At 37.1% G+C, this 17,560-nt stretch overlaps 1 protein-coding gene across 16 annotated transcripts in view; it reads right to left on the bottom strand.

The window, feature by feature from the left end:
- Positions 1 to 76: 76 nt before the first annotated feature.
- The window catches only part of RALGPS1 (Ral GEF with PH domain and SH3 binding motif 1), a 68,608-nt gene continuing 51,124 nt past the window's right edge, over positions 77 to 17,560 (bottom strand). For 6 of the 16 annotated variants that reach the window (XM_071766438.1, XM_071766434.1, XM_071766435.1 and 3 more), the window contains 9 exons: positions 9,227 to 9,353; positions 8,278 to 8,429; positions 7,196 to 7,247; positions 6,826 to 6,903; positions 4,697 to 4,817; positions 3,799 to 3,891; positions 3,532 to 3,637; positions 2,361 to 2,452; positions 77 to 1,580 (listed from right to left, as the gene is read on the bottom strand). In XM_071766438.1, the coding sequence (XP_071622539.1) occupies positions 1,551 to 1,580; positions 2,361 to 2,452; positions 3,532 to 3,637; positions 3,799 to 3,891; positions 4,697 to 4,817; positions 6,826 to 6,903; positions 7,196 to 7,247; positions 8,278 to 8,429; positions 9,227 to 9,353 (851 nt within the window). In that variant the 3' untranslated portion in view covers positions 77 to 1,550. Of the gene's footprint in view, positions 1,581 to 2,360; positions 2,453 to 3,531; positions 3,638 to 3,798; positions 3,892 to 4,696; positions 4,818 to 6,825; positions 6,904 to 7,195; positions 7,248 to 8,277; positions 8,430 to 9,226; positions 9,354 to 12,402; positions 12,532 to 16,230; positions 16,316 to 17,560 lie in introns of those variants that run through there. The other 10 variants (XM_071766437.1, XM_071766443.1, XM_071766432.1 and 7 more) reach the window with 8 other exon arrangements.

The raw sequence follows: 17,560 nt of genomic DNA on the forward strand, positions 1-17,560 counted from the left end.
ATTTTATTAACAGCATTCACACTCTGCACATTTTTAAACTTACAACCAAATACAATTGCTGCTGAAATAAACAAACTTTTTTTTTAACATTATAGTATTTAATTAGTGAAACAATCATTATCAATGTAACAAACTGAAAAATACAGCAACTTGATACAAGACTGAGGTAACAAAATACTTTGCCAAAAACCTAGATTCCAACACCAGGGTTCTTATGGGTGAGACAGTTCACAAGAACTATAGAAAGAATCCCTACACAAATGGCATGCAGTGGACTGCTAGGAAAATACACCCAAAAATAGTGCAACAGTTTTCACACAAAATGAATCAAAATGTTGAAACTGGTTTACATTATAATATGACAAATAAGTTGCAATTTGAAAACTAATTTCTTTGCCTCGTTTTAGTGCTATTTGGAAAACATGCATTTTGGCACTGAATCACATCAAAACTGCACATTAGCAAATTAATGATACTGCCTACATTTGCTATCTTCACAATTATTCTTTAAGAGAAGAAAGATAATTTTTGTTGTGTTGGGTTTTTTGTGATTTGTTTTGTTTTGTTTTTCTTCCCCCCCACTCTCAGACAGTCTTGCCCAACCTTCATTGCCACCATGATTTCCCAACAGCAGGATCATGGGATAAAGGTGCCTCATGTATTGGAACCAAGTGGAGCTGAGTCATCCACAGAAAGAACAGAAACAATGATACAGGATCATTCTGAGGAGCCATGAGTAACATCTGATCACCTGCTTCCCTCTATCAAGGCATTCAAGATGAACAGGATTCAGACTGAATTAAAAACCAAATTTGTAAGCAAGTATGTCAGTAGTAAGAGAATGAAAGATGACCTTTTAGCATGAGATAAATTTAAACAACCTTAAATCCTTTGTCTAGGCGTTCTTGACTAATATAACTGAATGAAAAGTCTTCTGTCTGGTGCCAAAATACATTTTTCCCAAATAGCTCAAATGTGAACAGCAGAATTGTCCAGAGATTTGATACAAAATCTGAGGCAACCACATTGCCAAACAACTCAGTGCACTTAGATTATAAAAATGTTGTTCCTCAATTTTCTATTCTAATTGACTCTTTGCAGCAAGTTAACACTGTCAGTCATTCTGTGCATTAGAAATAATTGAAACCCAACATGGGCCAAATATTCTTCAGTCACACAAAGCAGTTTAACCATAAAAAGAACCGTTTAAAAAAGAGTAGGCAGACGGAATAGGCAGAAGATATGTTGGTTAGTTTGTGGTCAAACATCAGTTCATGGCAGTCTGACCACAAAAATTTGAGGGCTTTGGAATCTGTGAGGAGTTGGGATTAATCTTCTGTCCATCTAACTTGTCTGCTTTCGCTCAGTGAATGAGACTACAACAGGTCCTAAGGACAACATTCACTTTCTGTTTTTAAAAGCTGCGTCAGAATCACTTTCAAGTTCCATAGAAAAGTGCTGAAATATTGTGGCTGGCTCATGTCAGGAAAATCATTAACTGCCTGTTTCTTCAGTTTGGCACTTGAAGTCACACCAGGTAGGAGAGCAAATTATTCAAACGACATAAGATTAGCAGGTACCTGGAAGAGAACATAAATTATTTACCCAGTAAAATGCTCCTAAACCTGTTACAGCATTGGGAAACTGCAAGGTTACAAAACAGTGAGCTAATGATTTATTATCTAATGTGAAAAGTATACTCAGTCTCAAACAGGCCCAAATCAAGGTTAACCTCTTAAGTAAAAAGAAAGAGAAATGATTTTTCTATTCATGGATCAAATCCAGCTGAAGTATTCCATGAAGTATTCCACGAAGCCATCGGCACAGGGGGGGGGAGGATGTATGTTTTTAAAGAAGAATCTCAAGTTGCATCCTGGTTTAGGTCCTATATGGATCAGCATCCTATTAATGTAACCTTTGGAAATCCTTTTAAGAATGAACATTTTCCTCAAATGAATAACGATGCCACTATATAAAGGACAAACACAGCATTTTACAGGAGACTCTTCAATGGCACTGATGGACCCAGACAATGGAGTAAATGCATGTTTGCTTTTTCTGTTCATGAGAAAGCCCCTTATATGTGGGTTACCTCACGTGAAAGAATCAGTGTAAAGGTTGTATGCTGTTAAGTAACCAGACATTTATCTAGTCCCACACAAATCCCAATTTTGTGTGAATTCTGTAGTTTAAAATAATTTTTATTCCTCCTATTGAGAAATTGCATCAATGCAGAAAACGAGAAGTTATGTCTATCCTCATTGGACTGTGTGTGCACACAAATTGAAAAGAGGTGTCTTTTCTAGTAAAGATTTTCCAGAAAATATGAGAAAGTGGGGAGAAGTGTTTGACAACCTTACCTGAGGCTTGTTGCTTTTGCACGCATCATCCAAATGCTTATGCCACAATATTGCATGAAACCTTGAGCCAGCCTGGAACTTGTAAACATTGCCTATGAAAATAAGAATATTAAAGACTAAATTTGCAGACAGATGTATTGTTCCAAGAGATTCTATTTTCTGTGCATAAACCAAAGTCCTGAAGCAAACTCTTAATTTGCACCTCCAGCACTCAAGCAAGATGCTGTTCACTGATAGAGACCATGAGAAGCATGTTATCCATCAGTCTTTGGGTGAAGGGAATATAGGAGGATATGTGGCCTGCAAGGCTAAGTGTATGGGCAGAAAGGCCACATTACAGAAAAGAGCACCTAGGTCACACTTAATTTACTCTTGGCTTTCTTCTCGTTAAGACTGTTGTGGCTACTGCTAAACTTTTTATGAATTTTTTTGACATTTGTGAATTTAGTTTTCTCCAGTCCTATCGTAAGCTTCCTCTACACATTTATTTTGTTTCCTACAATCAGATACTTCGTGCATTTTAATCAATGAGCAAGAGATGGACTTTGCACAGTAGATGCAAATCCATTTCCAGCACTGAAGCTGAAAAGTGAAGGAAACTTAAAAAAATCTGTATGTAACCACTCGAAGTACAAATAACTCCAGGAGCTCTCTGATCTTCTTAAGTTTTTGAAGTTTTAGGCAGAAGAGTTATTTCACTACAAAATTAATTACTTAGAAGTAACTAATGATGATGTAAGTGGAGGTTTTTTTGAATACTGTTTGCTGTTTGAAGAAATTTTCATAAAATTTTAAATGGCCTCAGTGTAAGTTAAGATTTTTATAACAACCAATTGTAAGAAAGCTTTTCAGAAACTTGGAAAGCAGGGTATGAAGACACATGGACATAGAGCAATCTTATATTGGTTGGGCAACTTCTACAAGATTTACAGTAACTGTCAAGATACTGCAATACCTCTGTAGGCACCACAGAAGCACCACAGTACAGTGTAGAAATATGTTCAATTTCATTTGTACCCTCCCTTGAGAATTCCATACTGAAAACTTCCCTTTTCAGCCTTTTAAATGCATGCCACTGCAAGCTCTGTAATCTACAAAGTCATTAAAAGAGATTAATCTATTTCCTGTCACAGAAATATAATGCAGACAATGTCCATCCTGCAACATCTACCTTTGTCAGGGTTATTTAGCTGGAAAATATCAGGATGCTCAGGGTCATCAGGCAATGCCACCATCCAGCCCACGATGGAGACTTTTTTACCAGGTGTAGATTTATACTGGAAAAGACACACAAGTCAGTCACAGCTGGGACTGTGGTAGGAATTAACTTCTGACTGCAAAAGTTGTGCAAATGTATAGCTTACACATCAAACACCCTTCTAGATCTCCTAATGAATACATAATGTTTGTTTCTAGAACAAAATTAAATAAAGCTTACATGTTTTCTTTCAGTGCCTCTTAAAGATTTTGCTCCAAAGTATAGAAGAGTTGATCCTGAAAGCATAACCCAGTATCTCGTCCATGAGGAGAGCTGAATTAGAAAGGAAAACAAAATTTAGGGAAAACTGTATATCTCTGACATTTAAAACAACCTATTTACAAGCAAATCCAAGCATTATCAAAGTTAATTTCAGAAGCAAGAAATGGAGAATTACATAAAGAGTGTCTCCTGGTGTTAATTTAGCCCAGCTACCTTAATTTGCATGGCTGGCTATGAATACTTGGGTATCTCAAACAGATCAGGACTGATTGCTTCACAGCAAAATAGTGTGCTGCCTTCTACTGGACAGATGTTTGACTTCTACATTTGCTCAGTAAAATTTAGTTAGATTACATCTCTTCAATTCTGCAAATCTTTTAGTATGGGACAGCAGGGTTACACATAAAAAAGCATCAATGAGCTCTACAGAAAACAAAAAATTACCAAATGTGCAGGACCAGAACCATATGAAAACTGTGAATTTAAGTTAAGTATGTAAATTACCATGACTTCAGTGCTATGGATGGGTGCCCTGCAGCCTTCCCATTTCACTATGGTAGCAAATTTCTACCCTCACAGAAATACATGATGATTTATAGAGCTGCTTTAATCCTGCTCTGCTGTCACAACTTAAGAAATGTGACTTGCAAATGCAGGGAGAAGTTGTAGATCAAATGACATACAAAGATTACAACTTTGCTATAATCCAGTTAAACTTTAAACAGAAAATGATTTTACAATTGATAGCAACAAGGAACATTGTTTTGTGTAGTATCAAGCTGCAGGTTCAATCTAATTCTGGATATTATGCAGCCACTACTCAATCTGAATCACAGGAAGAATTAGAAACACTTACAATAGGTTTCTTGCCTTCTTTGAGCAATGTTTTTCTTCTTAATGGCCCTTCCATGGTAATGACTTCTGTGGAACTACCTAATGTGCAGCTGCAGGCCCCTGCTGGGCTGGAATACAAAACGCTGCCATATGTATTTAAGCAGACAAATAAGCAGCATAATGTAGCTCTAAGTATCTTTTTCCTGCATTGCCTTACATTTATTGTATGATATGACACTTGACTCTATAATATGTATTTTCCAGATTTAAGTATCAGATAGGAACATGGATCACTGAAAAACAGCAAATCAACAAAAGGTTCTGTTCTGGGGGCTCAGACATGAAAAAAACCCCAAACCAAAATAGAATACTGAGGCCCAAAATCAGAGGGAAACCAGGCAATTTTCTGGATTTCTGGAAATTTATGGCTTAAAATTTTGGCAAGAACAACTCTCACAAATGTAATTTTATCTTAAACCATAGCTAGGAAAAAAGAATGTAGTAAATTATCTTGGCTAACTCCAAAAAAGTTGGAAAAACTATGTAACAATGCAAAATTATTTTTAATACAGTGTTTAAAATATTTTTTCCTTTCCCAAGATGAACACAAAGCTTTCTACATACAACAGTGAAAAAGTGCTACAACTGAAAGAACCCAAATACAGGCTAAGTCAGAAATGTAAATAGCTATTTAAAACATAACCACCAGAGGCTGACTGGTCAGTGATGATGTCTTAGAATAATTTCTCTTCATAGCTCTGTGATCACACCCCTGGTATTCTTATAAATATGAGGGCAAACAAATTTTACCAGAGCCAACTACATCAAGTCTGAAGAAAAAAGCAACATGCATGATCTACTATTCAGGTGTGAAAGGATCACTATTCTGTCCAAGAACAAGTATGATGGTAAACACAAGTTGGTGAAAATGTTATACACAAGAACAGCATCTCAAACTGGGAGATGAATCTTCTTTAATTAAACAGCCCAGCCTTTTCTGTGTTAATGTGTATTCTCCCCAATTCTAGTTTTAATAATAAAAAGCAGTAAAGATTCAAGAAAAGGAAGAATAAATTGTTATTACTTGATGGTAGATAAATGTATTTTAGGGCATAATTTTTCTTTGTGGATTTTCTTTTCATATTTTTATCTTCTTACATTTTGTATTTCTAGCTTGTAGAGATTTTTGAAACAAACTGACATCAGACACATTAGGAGAGTATTTTCCAGAAGCAGATAGAATAGTTGAAATACTGCTCCAAAATTTATTCCTTTACTTATTTATAAGATATGAATTTTTATTTCTAACTTGTGCTGCTATCAGATGTTACTAGCTCAAGGAAAAAGCTGTACTTAGATTTGTACATTATATCAACATTTCTACACTAGCTGCAGAGAACTAATTTATACAAAATAGTAACTGATTGGATTCAAATTCCTAAAACTAAATCCCAGTACTTGCAAAGTACTGTTTCAGAGTCCTGTCTTCTTTACTGTTCATACATACTTCTTCACTTCCCATTACCATAGAATTTATCAAGTCCAGGCAAGGTATGGATGCAGTGAATGATTTTCATCCCCCAGCTTTCAAAGTCATCATTCTGTAAACAGAATGTTTCTGAAAAGTCTGTGTCTTAGTGACCAGCAACACTGGGAGTGCCTGCTACATATGGCACTGCAGATGTTTTCTCTCTTACTTGAGATCCAAGCTAACACCTCTGGACTGTACACAACCATCATACTATAGCTCTCTGACACAAACAGATGTCTGAGTAGTTGTCCTTCGAATCAGGAGATAAACTGTGAGAAAGGGTCAAGAAGTTGTCCTTTGAACATCATTACTTGTGACAGAAGGCAAAGATGGCCTTTATGAGAAACTTGCTGCTGTTGTGTCATAAAAGTCAAATTAAACAACAGCCTTCTACAACATGAAAGCCAGATACAATTAGTTAAAACAATGGCTGAGCTGCATTTCATTTGAATGGCCTCTACACCTGCTCTAGCTACACAGGAATTTTTAAAAGCAGGAGTTCACACAAGGATAATTTCTGTCACAAAATACATTATACAAATACATTATTCTGGGAAAGCGTAGAGACCCAAATTAAAGTTTATCACCATACATTGAGCAAAGGAGACCCTGAACTGTACCTGTAGACACAGCTTCGACTCCTAGAATTCCGGATCGGTACCCTCCAGTTAGGCCCCAGAGTGGCATACAAACGACCCCTGTTTGTGAATGCAAATATCTGATGAGGGAAAATCTAGTCTGAGACTTCAGTGAGTAGGATTTGGTAAGCACAAAAGAGATAGTTCCCAATCTTTTCCAGTCCACAAGACTGGAAGAAAACCACAGTAAATTTACAGGGCTTTATTCTAAAATGTTTGCTGTTTTTCCCTAACTCATCAGTCATTCGATAAAAATAACTTGATTTAAGGCTTACCTATGTTAGGAATCATTGGTGAATTTCTTAGCTAAGGCTGCAGAGTGCTCAGTAAGTGTATGTGAAGACTAACTCACCTTTCAAGCCCTGATGGCAGCTCCTCACTAAATTCTGAGCTTTCACTGCTGTCTAGAAAAAGAGTAGTACAGAGAAGGAGTAAGAAAACCACCCAAGGGAAAATGCAAAGCCAATGTATGTGGATCACCAGAATGATTTTTACATAGAACAATGGAAATTGAATATTCAAATCATATTTCAAAGTTGAAGTCTTCAGAGCTCATGGTGAAATCTAAAATTGGAAGAGGCTTACATGAGCCTTCCCATTTACATTATTTCATGATGAACAAGTCATTGTTACTGCTGTCATAACAAATCAATATGATGGTATTATTATAGTCCCTATTTCTCTTCCAAGACCATGACTGATTTGTCCCTTCTTCCCTGGCACTGCTATTTAGCTCATAGTTTTACCTTGCCCAGGACTGATATTCTAATGTTCATTATAACTCAGTGAGCTGTGTATGTATTTTCCAAAGTTCAAAGACCATCTCAGTGTCAAGCTCTTCTTTAAAGTAACCTCATGGTCTATTTTCTGCTCTACAAATAGTCTGGGTCACTTAAAAAGTGGCTTTCTCTTTCTTATGACACAGATTATTATTCACTTAAGTTTTTATTATAGATATTATTCTATTAATTATAATACCATGATGCAATTGTCACCATCCTCTTTCACGAGCTCATCTTCTGTTTCTTTTGAAGTTTTAGAGATCACAGCTAAGCTATTATCCTATCATCTAAAATACACTGCTGAAGTTTTCTTTGTGCATGTTAATCCACTTCTCAGTAGCACTTTTTCTTTTTCCTTAGCAAAAGCTGACAAATGCTCTGTGTCATGTACAGAGCACCTATACAGACACTCTGCATGCCACTTTTACCATCAGTATGCAACAGGGAAGCCAAGACAAAGGTGACTACAGAGCTGAGTAGCAGTTCTGATCTACTTCCTTCTGGGAAAGGGACCAGGGCTTGCATGGGAGCTAATGATCTTCCCAATTTCCTGCTTCTGGGTATCTCTGTGAGTTTCCAGTGCAGAGAAGGGACAGAGGGACAGAGAAGGGACAGAGAAGGAGGAATGCCAGTTCTCCACATAAGACTCTACCTATGGACAGGCCGTTGGTGAGGAGTGTGTCCAGGGGGTGTCCACGGGCTGGGCTGTGGGATTCCAGGACGCTGTCATCCAGGAGGTGGCGCGGCTTCTCCGTCGGGAAGGTGGCACTTTTGCTTTCCACCACACTGAACGGACACATCATGCTGGAAAATTGGAAAAACATAAAACCCCTCTTACACTATCTAACAGTGAGCCCTGGCTCCTGACATTTCCACTCAGGCTTTGCCTCACTACCAGGTTACAAAGGAGCAGGCAATTAAAAGGCACTGCTCACACTTTCCCTCTGATGTGCAGAGTTTTGTTTTTTGACTGCTCTTGGTACAAAAACTTAACTACCTGGGTAGAGGCAAAGGTAGAAAAACAGAAAAAGATGCCAGCCAAGCTACTGCTGCTACTGCTTCACGAAGCTGAACTAACACATAAACACTCTATGACCTTGGACAAGGCATGTGAACTTTTTTCCCTAATCCATCAACTATGAAATCTAGAAGCTGCTGAAACATTAACTGGGGAGCAGCTGCTCTCACTTAGCTGGATAAATGGTAGAGAAAAATGCTTCTAATCCATATTACCCAGGTAAAACAGTGCAAAAGGTCTCAACTTTCCTGCATGATAAAGTGCACGAAGTAGCAAGTAAAGTTCTTCAGAGATATTAGCAAGATGTTTAAAAAAAAAAAAAACAACCAAAAAAAACCCCATAATGCACACCAGGAATCCGCAGACCAAAGTGGATACATAGCTTTCAAGCACTGCCAGCCTCTGGGGCTAGCAGAGAATAGAGTTAGCAAAAATAACTAAGTGTCAAGAGAAAACCTAGAGAACCTAAAGCACTTTTCCAATACAAGAAATGGATGGGACAAGTACCAGAGTGGTTTGCTACTCTCTTAAACCTTTGTGATGCATGAAATTGCCCGAGTACAAGACAGCCTGGAGTACCCACTTGTTTCCCAGGCTGTGACTCTTCCTGTGCCGTGGTACAGGTGGTGTAGGTAAACTTGCTGCAACTGAGGCATCAGGACATGTGGGTCTCCTGCTGAATTTCATAATTGCTGACATGTCAGAGGGACCTAAAAGACAGAGATAATTTAACACTGAACTGATGCAAAGCACAGAAATGTCACAGGCTGATTAAAATGAATTGTTACAGGTAATGGAAAGGCACCATGAATTGTTTCCTGTGCATTACAGTTACACCATCCATTTCTGTTATGAATTAATCTCTATAGTCTTGAACTGTCTGGAAGCCATTTTTAAAACAGCTTTGCACATACTTTTAACAACGAACTCCTACAAAAAGACTTGGCATCCCTGCAGCAGCTGGATTTGCCAAAGTGTAATACGCAGAGCCATAAAGTCAGTTTGTACATCGGGTGTGAGCAGGAATGTTTTGAATTTTGCTCACAACTCCATTTTGTGAATAAACTGTATATAGTCTGCTCATACTGACAGCTTGAGCATGTAGGAGAAAGCAGGGGTTTTTCAAGAATCTAATAGCCAGACAGATGCATTACTTCTCAATCATCTATGAGCTTTCAAGGTGTCTCATTGAAATTATTCTTCCTCTCATTTAAGAGACTTTAGGGGCCTCAAGGAAAACATGGATGAGCTGTCCTTGTTCCAGTTTCTTGATGCTCTTTGCAAAACACTGGCAATAAACTCTGCACAGTGACCTTAGTTTAGTCAGCTTCTGGCCTCTAACCTAAAACCACCTGTAAAGAGGTCGATAAGAGACAGAACCTTTGTAATGAGAAAAGCTTCATACAACTCTCATCAGAATTCTGCAGAGAAGTGTCTGACCTCAAATTAGTGATAAACAGAAAAAACCAAACAAGTAAAACCCCAGCGTTTCAGGGACAGTTTGACACCAGCATGTGAAGGTGCACTGGTAACCAAAATGGCTGTGAGAGAGTTCCTGGTCACTGGAACAGGTTCCCTTGGTCATGGCACCAAACCTGTCAGAATTCGAGGAGCATTTGGACAAGAGTCTTAATTATGTAGTTTAGGTTTGGGTAGTCCTGTGAGGAGCTGAGACCAGTTGGACTTCATGATTCTTACAAGTCCCATCCAACTTGAGATATTCTACATTTCTCTCTCAATAAAAGATGAAAGAGAAAACTGCTTTTAGTAATAAAGGGGAAACTAGGTCACTAGAGAATCTTCAGTAATATAATTCATCAGATCATCAATTTAGTCAGAGAACAAAAAGAGAAACCATCTTCTAATCCTGTTTTCTACCTTATTCCTATATACTATCTTATACAGGATAGCATTTTTTTGCCTGCCTGTCTTTGCTACCCTCATCTAATTAAGAAACGTGCAATTCAACATCAGTAGCATGAGTCACTGGCATGTGCAGCTTCAGTGAAGGTCTTATGCTTAAAGGCCATATGCAGTTTTTAAAAAAATGCACATTTAATCAGTACTTTATCCAGAACCATATGTTTCAAGGGTTGGAAGAGGGCTGAGTACAACGTTTTGCTGTATTTTCAATCAAAATGTTGTTGCATTTGGGCTGGAAGGCAACATTGGAAGCTTTTTCCTTAAAGACAAGAGGGTTCGTTTTCCTCTTCTGCTTTGGAGGCTAAGCACAAATTAGAATATAAAAAGTATGAATGTCAACATGATTAGGTGGTGGGTAGCCTAGTGTAAAAACTGAGTTAGTATTTCACCATTAGGTCTGAAAATCTTGCCTACTGCACTACTAGCAAGAACAGGTATTTCACTAAAGTCCTTTACCTAAGTTTTCATTACAAATTCTTTGAATTTATGCAATTACTAACCAAATACAATCAGAAGTTTCAGAAATGATTACAAGTTCTTTTATTTGAAAACTTCCATCCCTTCTAATGAACTAGGTTCTCAAAAATTTCTCTGGGTTCACAAAAAGGAGTTCTCTCTACATGTGCTGCTTGTGGTGCCTTTCCACCAATTTTTCAACTTGTGAACAGTAAAATACTTAGGATTACTGAGGTGTTTACTACCTGCTAAGAAGCTTAAAATACACTGGAACTGAGACCCACTATAAAGATAGTGGCAGCTGAAAGAGAATTTTCCTGGAAATTCTCATGTATCAGCAAGAGTTAGTCTGAAACTCAGCATAAACTTTTGTGTTCATGTGGCCACTCTGAGGTTAAGCTCACACCTTGCAGTGTGTTAAGTCACTATTTGTCCCTTAATTGGGCTGCAGGATTGGTTTTCTATTGCTTCCCCCTGTGTCATTCAGTTTTCTCCCTGCTGCCATTTCTAAATCCTGACTTACATTAAGTGGATGACATTATAGTTCAGAGAGAACCAGTATGGTGCAGAAACATGCAGATGTGTTTTTCACACAAACACTATACCACATGTCAAAATAAATGTTACATTTTCTAATACATAAGAGTTCAAACATTTAAGTTTCTCACTGTGGAGAGTCACAGAGCTGAAAGCAGTAGGACTGCTAAATTAATTCTAAGATAATGTTCACTGCATCACACTAGATCTAATTTATCTAGAGAAGTAACAGCAAAATCTTTTGCTGACACAATCAAGTCATCATGAAACCAGAATCAGTTAGATTTTTCTCTAGGAATTCTGAAGCATGTATAGACTCAAATGTTACCATGATCAAAACCTACAAAAAATAAAGAGATGCTGACTACCAACAAAAATAGTTACTTGAGAGTTTCCACCCTAAGCTCTCTTATTTTTGGAAATCAGACTCCCATTAGGAAACATGGAGTGAAACTTGCATTAATGCAAAATTTAACATAAAAATGCTTAAAAGCTTGATCATTTTAACTAGATTTTAGGACATGCTTTTACTACCTGCACAGCTTCAGAACAGAAAGTTTATTAAAAAAAACTGAAACAAAGGATGTACTGTGTCTAAAAGGACTGTGTACCTCAGACTTCAGGTTAAAATACTACCTGCATTAGGTGACAGAATCTGTGGAAACAGGTATAGAAGCTTTACAACTTAAGCCAACAGTTCCAGCCTGGCTTGCTATTATACATGGCAAACACAATTGCTTTCACCAGTCATGTGAAAGGAAGTAATGGACTTATTCTAATTCTTAGTTATGCATACCCAGTGAAGATCCTGCTGACAGAAAACAGAATGCTTTGTGGGATAAGATGAAAACATTAAGTATCAGCTGTGATGTTATTACTCTGCCAGGGTGGCCACTCTCTTCACAGTTCTGCATCTTCCTCATCTCCACAGCAAGAGAAGGAAATATGTATGGCTTGGCTGTTAACCCTGTGCTAAAGTAAAAAGAATCTGAGCTTAAAATTACAGCATCTGCATCTGTTCTCCTGTCAAATGTATATGAAGAATTACTGTGAAGCTCAGAGTTCTCATTAGACAGGACCTGTGCTGCAGGTAACCTCAGTTCTGGGGTGCAAAGGGTGTCAGCATGAGTTATGTGGCACAGCAGAGATGACCTTCCTTCTGTAAAGGGGTAAGTGACAAGAGAGTTTGTGCCAAGAAGGATGCCAAAGAGGGCAAGTGGTGAGATACTGATGAATACTGTGCAGACCAAATGATGTTTATGGACATACCAGACTGCTGAGCAATTATCTGGGGAAACTGCCTGATACTGCTGATAACAAAATTCCAGTATTTAAATTAATTTGAGATAGTTATTTGGCCCTTCTTTCCAATAAGTGAAGTCATCTGCTACTGCTAAGTCCCCCCTGCTCTCCTGGCTCCACTCCTAGTGCATACTGTTACCATGATTACTATTCTGTTATTTTGCCTTTCATGGAGACAAAGGACTCTTAGCAGGATTTTCCAGTCAGCTGGCATGAACAAGGTTTAGTTTGGTTTTCATTACTTCTCAGCATCATTTTTGAGACTATGCTGACACACACAAAAATAATGTATAAAAATATTAAAACATTATTAAAAATTGTTTGCGTTAGGGAATGTGAGACAACTTCATCACAGTGAGCTGAGTGCTGTTCAGAGATCTGTGGCAAGAACATTTGGAAAAGTTTACACATATCCCAAAGGATCTCACTGTTTTTTCCTTTGCATAATTTTTCCATGAATAATCCTTCAAATGTTATAAATGAATGTTACTTTTGCAATCCTTCAGTAAAACATGTGAACACTTACAGCCTCCAGAGCTTTTAAAAAAAGCAACGGGGTGAAGGAGTTACAGTCCACATTTTTTCTCCACTAAATTCTATCAATAAAGCAATATTAGGCATCCAAACAGAAACCTGAAAATCAGTCGCATATTATATGCTGGAAAACAGAGTGATTTTCAGGAAGGTAAAACAATCAAAACTATGTATTTTTTGAACAGCTAAGAAGTAAAAGAAGCATGTACCAGCTCTGTTTCTAGAACTTTAATAAAGACATTCCAAGCCACAGACTTCTCTAGTTAAATCTTTGCTGTAAATTTTTACTGTTCTGTTGCCATTGTAACCAAAGTCAGTGGGTGATGATTAAAACTTTCAAATAGAAAGACCTACTTGCAAAACACACAATAAAGAACTCAAGAAGAATTCTGTCCACAGAATCAAGAATTACTCTAAAAAATAAAACCTGGAATGATTGCTAATTGTAAAAGCATAGTTTTAATTTTCAGAGTACTGGTTTACAACTCAAGACTATTCATGTACACACCATGCAAGACATGTATGTTATGGCTGCACGAGCAAACTCCCTGAGTTTTCCTAACACTGACATGACATGTATGTCAATCTTTTGTAGTGTCTATCAGTAACAACAGATGTGAAAAAGAGAAGATTCAACTGCATAAGCATATTTATGCTTTTTCTTCCCATAAATTTAAGTGTAACAGTGAATCATGCTGGGGTGTTATTTCAGGATACTTATGTCCCTTAATGGGCACACTTCAGCAAAAATTATAAATTTCTTGCAGCTGGATCTGCAGGGTAATGCATGAGCTTGGATGACATCTGCCTTGGCAGAGCAGACAAGCCCACTATAAGAGGAACATAGCTGCATGGAACTCTGCAGCTTGGTTTCATCAAAATACATGGACCAATCCATAAAATATTTCAGGTGACTGCTTTGACGCAGAAGAAAAAAAAACAGCAGTCAAAATAAGTATCAGTAAACTAGGACATGAAAAAGACTTGTTTAGTAAGGAAGCCACAGAAAGTAATAGATCAAGTTAAAAACTGAGTATAATCATTCTCTCACTAATAACTTTGCATATGCTTTGACAGAATATTCTTTTACAATATCTTGTAACGCTTTGCTCTTAGGAAAAGAAAACCAACAAAGCATATAATTTCTGGCTGGATTTAGTAGATGACAACAACATGCAAATCCCATACATTTGTCTGGTATTCATTTCTTGCAAAAATACTCAGAATGAAATCTAAAACTCTGTAAGGGAAGTATCTCAAAGGAAAAGACTGGAAATGAGTTTAAGTTTTAAACTAAAGAGCAAAGTTTTGGATTGTCTGTAAACTTTTGATAAGAAAACTTGGGTCTTCCTTTTCTATGTAAGAAACGCAGACACTGTGCACATGAAAAAATATCCAAGCACTTGCAGGACAATCCCATTTCCACAGAGCAATTGGCTGCTAAAGCACTTAGGACAAACAATTTATTAGTTGCCAAAGCAACCAGTAAAACAAATGGCAAAACTGAATGTCAAGTCAGTGTTTACATGGAAAATGATGGTGTGGGTTTTTTCATTCTAAAATGCTGGGACTGCTGTACAGCTGTCACTTGTGTAGGATACCTACTTCCAGAGGCTTACAAATGTGCAAACATCCCAGTCTTCCTTCTGTTTCTACATTTTCTACATTTTTAACTCCTACATATCATGTACTTAACATCTGATAAATCTACTGATTCTAATTAATAAAAATAATTAATTATATTTTTTTTCTAACTAATTTAGATAAATTTAGAACTTCTTTAGCAACTCTCAAAGCTGAATGGACTCAGCTCAATGGGCTGAATGTTACCACAATAAAAAAAGAGGATGCACCTGTTTCAGATTATTTACCTCATACTCCTAGTAGAGTAGTAACATAAAACCTCCAGTGTACTTATTCTCCTCTCAAGAATTATACCATTACCTTTTTTTAAAAAGAAGGGAAAAAGGGAGGGGCCAATACCTAACTACTACATAATGAAAACCTCAAGATAAGGGCTGCCCACAGCTGAGGCCTGGATGTGGCTAAAAAAGACTTCTAAATGCTGACTTCAGTGAAAGGGTTCATTAAAAACCACAGATTCATGAAGAACATTTTTTGACTCACTTAGCATTAGAGATATATTTTCTGGATATGGTAATTATTTTATAATTTTTTAATCTATTTATATTGTTTTCCAAGACAGGATAAATATGATATATTTCAGAGAATGAGTAATCATTTTCTATGTTCTGATTAGCACTGTATCTTGAACTTTTCAAAGTAACATTAAGGTGATAAAGAACATGCATAAAATTTCCTATACTGAGCTACATTTGGTGTACATATTCCAAGGAACTTCAGTTGCTTAGAAGGCTAGTTTTTTACAAATATTACATTAAATCTTTTGTTCTGGGAAAATGTATCAAGTTATACCTTTCAAAACAAAATGTCTACTAGCTGTACCATAAATGTTGGGCACCTCATAGCCAAGACTGCAGGAACACAGATGTCTTTTACAGCTAATTCAACTGGAAACTGTGAACAGTTAGCATACTATAAGCTCTCCAGCTATGTTCTCTCTCAAGGCAGAATGAACAGACTTCAGCTGCTGCCAAGGAAGTTGTGTGAATCACACAGTTCCTGAAAGCATACAATTAAACAGTTTAACACTCCTTTTTAAATGCTCCTTGCCAGAGACAATCTCTGCAGCGTTATGGAAGGCATGAGATCTTCCTGTGAAAGCACTATTCACAATTATAAATACATTTGGTAATTAAATGAGACCAGCTTAGCCACTAATATACTAAGCATAGCTTGTTGTGAGATACTCACTTTAATCAGATGTCTGCCTCCAAATTTACTGGAAAACCAGTTGGCAATTTACATGGAAAATGGACACATGGTTTTCTCCAGTACTCTGCAAACAGAAATATATTCCAAGATTTAACTGTTTTTACTGAGCCTCAAGCTCATAAAGATACTTTAAGGGGGAAACCCACAATGTCCCTGGCTAAGGTATACTGTTAATCTTCTTTTAAAGGACAGAAAACTCAACTTCAATAGAAGATAAATCTCAATGCTCGGAAGGAAAACTCTATTTGCATCATCAACACAAATAATTATACTTTGGGGCATGAAGAAGAGATTGTTCCCTGCACTTAAGTCCTTTATAGAATCAGGAATCACTACCATGATATCAAGCTTTTTCTCCATATTTGGAAACATACTGCAATCTAGAAGAAGCCAGCTCGTCACAGGAAGAACTCTTAGACAAGAAGACTTACTGCTACTATTAACCCATTAACTTTCTGATGATTGTGAAAGCTGAAGTGACTGCCCTGGTGCACCAAGAACCTTTATTTTACTTTAAAATCACACTACTCAGACTCCTATGCCTTAGCCTATTGACTGAACACTAAATGACTGCCTTCATTATTTTGAAATCATCTATCATTATAGCTTGCTGACTGTAAAGAATTTAGTCCTTGTACAGAGTTGCTTAAGTGGAAATAATCTCAAATTGTAATTTGAATCCAAATAAAGCTGATTCAAACATATTTGAATGTCCTAATTTTAATTCACCATGGTCAAATATCTCGTTACTGATATTTAAATTTTAGCTTAGAATTATTCAAGACTAACATGTGCTATATTTCTATTTATTAATGATGTGAAATAAATTATTGCCTTTTTGCTAACTTAACTAACCTTTCTGCAGAAATTAATTTGTTTTTTCAGTAAAGTTCACCGGATTCCCTTCAGTAGCATTTTTGCAGCCACACACAGACACAGGTCACCGAAAAATTCACGTGGTTATTACAAAATGCTGGTGGCATCATTGGCAGTGTGTGAGAATGAGCTGAGCAAGAAACATGGTAGTGCACAAGTGTGTTGAGCTTTCAAAGGAAATACTAATGGAAGGATGGAGCAATAGGAAGGCCTCAAGACTTGGTTTCTAGTTGTCACATCAGTTCTTGCTCTGAGTAAAGCAACCTTACAGAGCATATAGGGGCACTGCAGATTCAGGAGGGAAAGTTCAGCCACTCTTCTTCACTTACATAATAATGGAACTGCAAACACTTGTAAAAAAATCACACAAATCTCATTTCTGTTCCAATGCTTACAAACACCCTGTGTTAGTTCTCAAATTGCAATCATTTAT

This window comes from Heliangelus exortis, chromosome 22 (genome assembly GCF_036169615.1).
Source record: "Heliangelus exortis chromosome 22, bHelExo1.hap1, whole genome shotgun sequence".
NCBI lineage: Eukaryota > Metazoa > Chordata > Aves > Apodiformes > Trochilidae > Heliangelus > Heliangelus exortis.